Here is a 6,765-nt window from a genome sequence, read left to right as displayed (position 1 = left end):
ATGCAACTACATTTTCATGAGTCAATGCGATTCATTCTTAAAAAAAGTTAGATTGCAAGATAAAAAATAAAAATTTAAGAAATTATTTGTTTGATCATAATTTCTTATAATAGGTTCTATTTTGTAGTTTATTTTCAAATCCTAACAATTATTGCAAATCATGATTACTTTCTTAAAAAAAAAGTATAAGAAAATAATCATAATATTGAAAATTTTAATTTTACAATGCTACTTTGTAATTTTCAAATATCAGGCCAAACACTAATGTTATTTATTGTTTTATTTATTTATTGTCTTGTTTGTGATGTTGCTAGGGGAATCAGGCATGGTATCTAGCCGGTTATTAAGGACAATTCCCAAGGAATTAACAGACCAAAAATGAGAAGAGATTAATAACTTTTTTAAACTTTCAGCTTTAGTGTTGAATTTATTAGTGTTGTGGGCTAGAATATACGCGGCGGTAGAGTCTACAAATTCACATCCGAGCGTTGCACGAATATTCAGCACACAAACAGAAAAGAGAATGAACACCATAATTTTTACGTGGAAAACCCAGAAGAGGGAAAAAACCATGGGGCCACGCTCAGCTGAAAAATTCCACTATTGTTTTTATAAATTACAATAAACTGATTCGTCCCACAAATCGAGACGATCAGATTACAACTTGAAGCAAATTTACAAAGTTTTGCAGAATCCCGTCATTTCCCGAAAGTCCGACAGAGTTCCGGCGTATTCAGGCGGCGGGAAGAGCTCCGGCGGTGGTCGAGGAGGAGTCCCCTTTCTCTTCTTCTTCCCTTCTTCTTTTCTCTCTTCATTTGGTCCCCTTTGTGAAGAATGAGAGCTCTATTTATAGTTTTTCTGGAGTGATATAGCTCGTAAATAGTCGTGAGATTAGGAGCGAATAGGAAGTGGTTGAATATATGGACGGCCGATATTGAATCCTACGATCGTGCACCTTTCATTGGACATTTGAAGGCCTTAGTGATGTCAGAATTCGACGATCTTGGGCTCGTTGGATTTTTCTAGTCGAGCCGCTCGATTCGAGTATAAGCTCGTTAAAATCGGACACCGTTTGGTAACTCAAATTGTAGTTTGAACCTTCCAACAGCGCTTTGGGTCCTTGATTCTGATCCATTTGGGCTCGGATTGGGTCGAATTTGGTGTCATCGGGTTCGTATTTCCGAGATGCTCAGTTTGACTATAAGCTCGCTGAAATCTGAGTTCGAAGGCTCCTGATTTTAATTTTTGAAGTTTCCCGTTCGATTTTGCCTCGAGATTCGTGCTTGATCAATTAGAATATGACAGAATTATTTATTTTAAGCTTAAGAGCAATACCATACTGATCTACTGCAATCACATTGAAAATAATAATTAATTTGTTTTAGCTTTGATGTTCATAATTTATGTTGATTAATCGAATTGAGTAGATCAATATTTTATTTTAAGCACAAAAAATAAGAATAATTAAGCAGAAGGTAATTAGGAATATGCCTGTGCTTCTACACCCTCCTTCCTGTGCTTAAAATATCCCTGTGCTTCTACATCCTCCTGCAATTCTCAGAACGAGTGAAGTGGAGAAGAAGAAAAAGAGGAGAAACATGGGGGCATTCATTGAAGGAAGCCTTGCAGAAGCGAAGTTCATCGGGGACGACATCTTCCCGAAGACGCTGCTCCCATCGGCAGGCTCCAACCGAAACCTCGCCAAGTCGGTCATCGCTGAACGCGAGTCCCTCATAGCCGCGCTTCGCCGGCACCGCGCGCTGCTCTTCCGCGGCTTCGACGTGGCCTCCGTCGACGACTTCGAGCGCGCCGTGGAGGCCTTCGAGTGGGAGGCCTACGAAATTGTTCCCGGCAGCACCACACGTGTTAAGCTCTCCGAACGCATCTACACCGCCAACGAGGCTTCAGTGGACCTGTTCATAAACTTCCACCACGAGATGTCTCTGGTTATTTGTCTCACCAACCCTCGCATGCTTTTAGACAATTTTAGGGGATGTTTGGTTGCAAGCAGGTTTTAGCAGATTACCTAAATCCAAATTTAATAAAAATATTATGGTAAAAATAATTTTTTAAAAATAATGTAAGTATTATAATTTTTATTTTCTTTCTCTAAAAAATCATGTTTCCCGTTAAATCAATTTTTTTCAAAATAACAAGAAAGTTATTGCACAGTAGTTTGATAAATAAAGCGGAAAAAAACTGTTTGTTTGCAACGGATAGTTACAGAATTATAGTAGGAAAAAAAAGACCCGATTCGATATTTTCTTATCTGAATTAGATCAAGACCCGATTCGATCTTAGCTTACCCACACCATATTGGATCTCAGGATTTTTTTTTTTTAAGCAAACATCAATTGCCTCATAGCCTGTTAAGAATTTTTGTAGAGTATTAACGGTAAATTAATAAGCAGCGGAAGCCGATGCCATCGAAGATAATCTTCTGCTGCAGTGAGCCATCGCCGGAGAAAGGGGAGACGTCGATAGTCGCTAGTGATGAGATCATTGAGAAGATGGAGGAGAGGATGCCGGAGTTCATGGCGAAGATAGCTGAAGTCGGATTAATTCATGGTAGCATAACGGGCAGCGACGCAGATGCTGGCACGCATACCGTTCTTAATCAGTCCTGGAAATCCTTTCTGGGCACCGACGATGAGGTTGAGGCCGAGAAAAGGTATGCCGCCTAGCAATCGATCGATCTGTCAACAAAAGAAATTATTTTTGTTTGTTTGTTTGTGAATATTTGATGTGGCAAATGATAATATAGAGCTTATTAGCAGTTAAAAAATCTTTGCTAAAGCTTTGTTTTTGTACGCAGCGCATCAAATAATATTTAACTCTCTATATATTTTAACAGGGCCAGAAAAAGCCATTTCTCCGAGAAACTTAACTTCTTCAGCAATGGCAGCGCAGAGTTTGTTTACGGTCCCTTAAATCCAGTGTTTGAACACGAGGGAAAGCGGGCGTGGCACATCCCAATTCATGGCTACACTGATAATATAAATATGGCGACCAACAAATTTGGTGACGGAAGCGCTTTTCCTTCGGAAGTGTTTGGCATTTACGAGCAGCTTTTGGAAGAGAATTGCATTGACATCAAATGGCAGAAAGGTGACGTTTTGCTTCTCGATAACTTGGTTGTTCAGCATGCAAGAAGGCCGGGAAAGCCACCACGACGTCTGCTTGCGTCTATATGCAAATAAGTTATATGCAGCTTGAGAATAAATCAAAGGCTTCAAGTCTCTCTCGCCCTTGATAATGTTTCAAACGTGTTGGTGAAGCAGCATGATTATCTTTTAGTTTAAGGATTGAGAGTTCAGACTTTCAACTAAAATATTATCAGTTTGAAGATTTAGGGTTTGCAAATGTGTGAGTTTGGGACTAAGTTGGCTTTAAAAATGAATAAAAATATTTGTGGTGAGTCTTATAACTCTAAAGTTTCTTTGATTATGGACTCAAAATTTAAGTTTTATTTTAGATAGTTTTCTTACTCTATAATAATTTTTTATAAAAAAAATTAATTGAAAAGCTGTTTTAAAGCATTAAAAAAGCTGTCGGAAACGAACTCTTAATCTTTAATTAATGCGTAAAATAATGAGCTGTGAGGACTTAATCACGCTGCTATTTATTTCATTTTGCTGCACAAATGCAATGAAAATGTCAAATAAAAAAAATTGTGTAAGAAATATTATTTTAGCAAGCAAGTTTGAAAATTATAATATTTATCATAATTGATACGTTGCAAAAAATCGTCTTGATCGTGCATCTCAAGATATAGTCAAGTTAGAAATTTTCAAAATTAAATTCGGGAACATCTGAATTGCAATTTCAACAAATTTATAGTCAAACTGAACGTCTAAAAAAGACGAATCCAACAACACCAAACTAGGTCCAATCCGAGCTCAAATGGGTCCAAGTCGAGGACTCAAACCACATTTGGAAGGTTCAAGCAGTATTCGGATGGCACTCCGAACCTGTCCTAGATCTTCTTTATATTAACGGTGTTTTTCACTCATGCATGCAAATCTATAAATAGACCCTACATATATGAGGGGGACCCTAGGGTTGCAGATTGAAGAGAGCTTTGATGCTTCAAGAGCTATGACTTCACCATCGGCGAACCTCCACCCGGTCTTCGATCGTCGTCATACTTATACTATACCATCATCGGACCACCTCTTGGCCGTCAACCTCCGCTAGACTTCCGCCCAACCGTCACCGGACCACTACTGGACTTTCACCAATGGACTATAAACTTCTAAATGAAATTTGGAAGGTTCAAAGCAATATTTGGATGGCACTCCGAACCTGTCCTAGATCTTCTTTATATTAACGGGGTGTGCTACTCATACAAATCTATAAATAGACCCTCACTCTTTACATGAGGGGGACCCTAGGGTTGGAGATTGAAGAGAGCTTTGATGCTTCAAGAGCTACAGCTTCACCGCCAGCGAACCTCCACCCGGTCGCCGATCGTCGCCAGACTTATACCAGACCATCGTCGGACCAACTCTCGGCCGTCAACCCCTGCCAGACTTCCGCCCAACTGTCGTCGGACCACCATTGAACTTTCACCACCGGACTATGAACTTCTAAATGAAATCACCACAAAAAGATTAGGGCTACTTTAAAAATGATTAATTTATGCCTCCAGATAAATTTTTTTGGCTCCACTCTTATTCATGATTTTTTCTTGATTTCGAATTTTCTCACTCTAAATCCTTTGTATTTTTTCTTCTTCAGTGCACTTTTACATTTTTCTGTAACCATGGTTAAATCTAATATGGTCACATTCCCCTATTTGCTCGAGTCATATTAACTGATAAAGTACATCACCAAAATTCTCTCTACCTAGGCCTTGATCTCACATCTACATTTGATATAGATTTATTTTATTCAATATTATTCATGAAGTGTAATTTTACAGCTATCATTCAAAGTTTGAATATTTATAAAATTAACGTACCTTTCCTCTATTTTTTAGATTCTTATCCAAAAGCTGAAATCCACAATAAAATTTCAATTGTTAATTATCTTTTTGTCAAATTTTCAATAATTTGATTATGACACAAGCAAATAGATTGATTTGGTAGCTTATGTATATTCACTTCCCGTCTTTCTTGCTTATTTTTAAGTCTTCGTAAAAGTGAACAAAGACTCATCTCATATTGATCTATTAGTTGAGAATTTTGATTGTTCTTGAAGTTTATATTAGTAGTTATATACATTTATTTTATTAGAGTTATTATCATGAAAAATTAAATTATGTGATAAAAATTATAATTAAGTCCGTCCGCTCTTCATAATTTTCTTACATTTCACCTACAATTTTTTTCTCTGAGTTTTCCAATTTTAAAATTATTGTACAATCATTCATCCAACAGTGGCTTATATGATTGCAGAAATGCTTTTTTGTAATAATAGAATATTTATTGGACCATTGTTGTAGCAATTGATAATATTAGAACAAATTAATAAATAAGAACATCAAAAAATAAATACTAGTTTTCTTAGTCTCCACTAATTTTTATTCACGCATTTCAATTCCTATTAAATTCATGAATGCATTACTATATCTCATAATAATGATAAAATTTTTAAGTTGGTTTATAACATAATGAGATTTATAGTATGGATAAACTTTGGCGTGACATTCAATTATTGATTGTCAAATGCTAAAATTGAATCTCATGATTCCATCTTTTTTTTTTTAAATATATTTTTATTTTATTTTATTTTGGAACAGAGGTATATACGTACTCACTGTCACCTTCTTAGAAGGCGCTTCGTGGTGTAACTAATCCCTCCGCGAGCTTACCAGCAATCAGCTCACAGGTGCATGACCCGCATTTATTTTCTCTTCACTTAATAGGTCATGCCGAATAAAAGGGGATTCGAATATGGATTGGGCCGGGGGTCATATTTAATTTAAATATAAAATTAGTTAAAAAATAAATAAAAGACTTCAAAACTGATGCAAGAATTTTAGTAAAGTCCTTGAAACAGCTAAAAAAAGTATTTTGTTATAGTACCGTGCATTAGTCCTGTAAATTTGTTAAAACAAGTGAAATTACATGTACTGACAATTAAAAATTATATTTTTACCTAATTTCCAAATAAATACTCTCATTCATAAATTTGAAGTTTTTAATCCAAAATGTTTTTTTTTTACTGTTTGCATATTAATCCAACTTTAATCCTTTTGATTCACTCTCCTAATAATTTTAACAGTTACATAATATTAATGTTTAATAACTTGAAGAAAATTTCAGTTGCTTTCACCTCTATTTAAATAATCATAGGCGAGTTTTGAAAAGTTTGTTTGCCTGACGTGTATGGTAAGAATGGTTGGAACTAAGTTCCTAGCAGTGAAAAAGCCGTCCCAAGCAAAATCGTAATTATTGGCGAATTTGGACTGTAGTAATTATTTAGTTGACAGTGGATATTTTGGCACCCACACGTATGCTTTTGACTGGAATTCTGAAACTCCCAAGACTCGGACTCATGTGCTCATGCTTTGTTGGCTGGACAAATTTTATAAATAAATATGTTGATAAGTTATATTAATGAAATAAAAATTAAAAAAAAATTAAAAAAGTGTAGTTGCAAGCAGTTCCAACGACCGTCGGACATGAAAAAGTTGCAGAAAAAACTGAAATAGTCTAAACTTCTTATTTATTTTTTTATTGCTTTTTTAAAAAGCTGTGTAAAAAAACCGTTACAAACGGAGCTTTAGCCAGTTTTGCACCGTGAATGACTGACCAATTT

General features: G+C 35.8%; 1 protein-coding gene across 1 annotated transcript; it reads left to right on the top strand.

Moving 5' to 3' along the window:
* The first annotated feature begins 1,598 nt into the window (after nucleotides 1-1,598).
* LOC110112065 (clavaminate synthase-like protein At3g21360) lies at nucleotides 1,599-3,200 on the top strand. The gene is made up of 3 exons (XM_020844147.2): nucleotides 1,599-1,946; nucleotides 2,412-2,671; nucleotides 2,855-3,200. Exons 1-3 carry the CDS (start codon nucleotides 1,599-1,601, stop codon nucleotides 3,198-3,200), a joined length of 954 nt encoding a protein of 317 aa, XP_020699806.1.
* Nucleotides 3,201-6,765: the final 3,565 nt, after the last annotated feature.

The sequence above is a fragment of the Dendrobium catenatum genome, unplaced genomic scaffold (assembly GCF_001605985.2).
Source record: "Dendrobium catenatum unplaced genomic scaffold, ASM160598v2 fragScaff_scaffold_174, whole genome shotgun sequence".
NCBI classification, from domain to species: domain Eukaryota; kingdom Viridiplantae; phylum Streptophyta; class Magnoliopsida; order Asparagales; family Orchidaceae; genus Dendrobium; species Dendrobium catenatum.
Note: the sequence above shows the minus strand (reverse complement) of the source record. Positions and strands in the feature narration are given on the sequence as shown.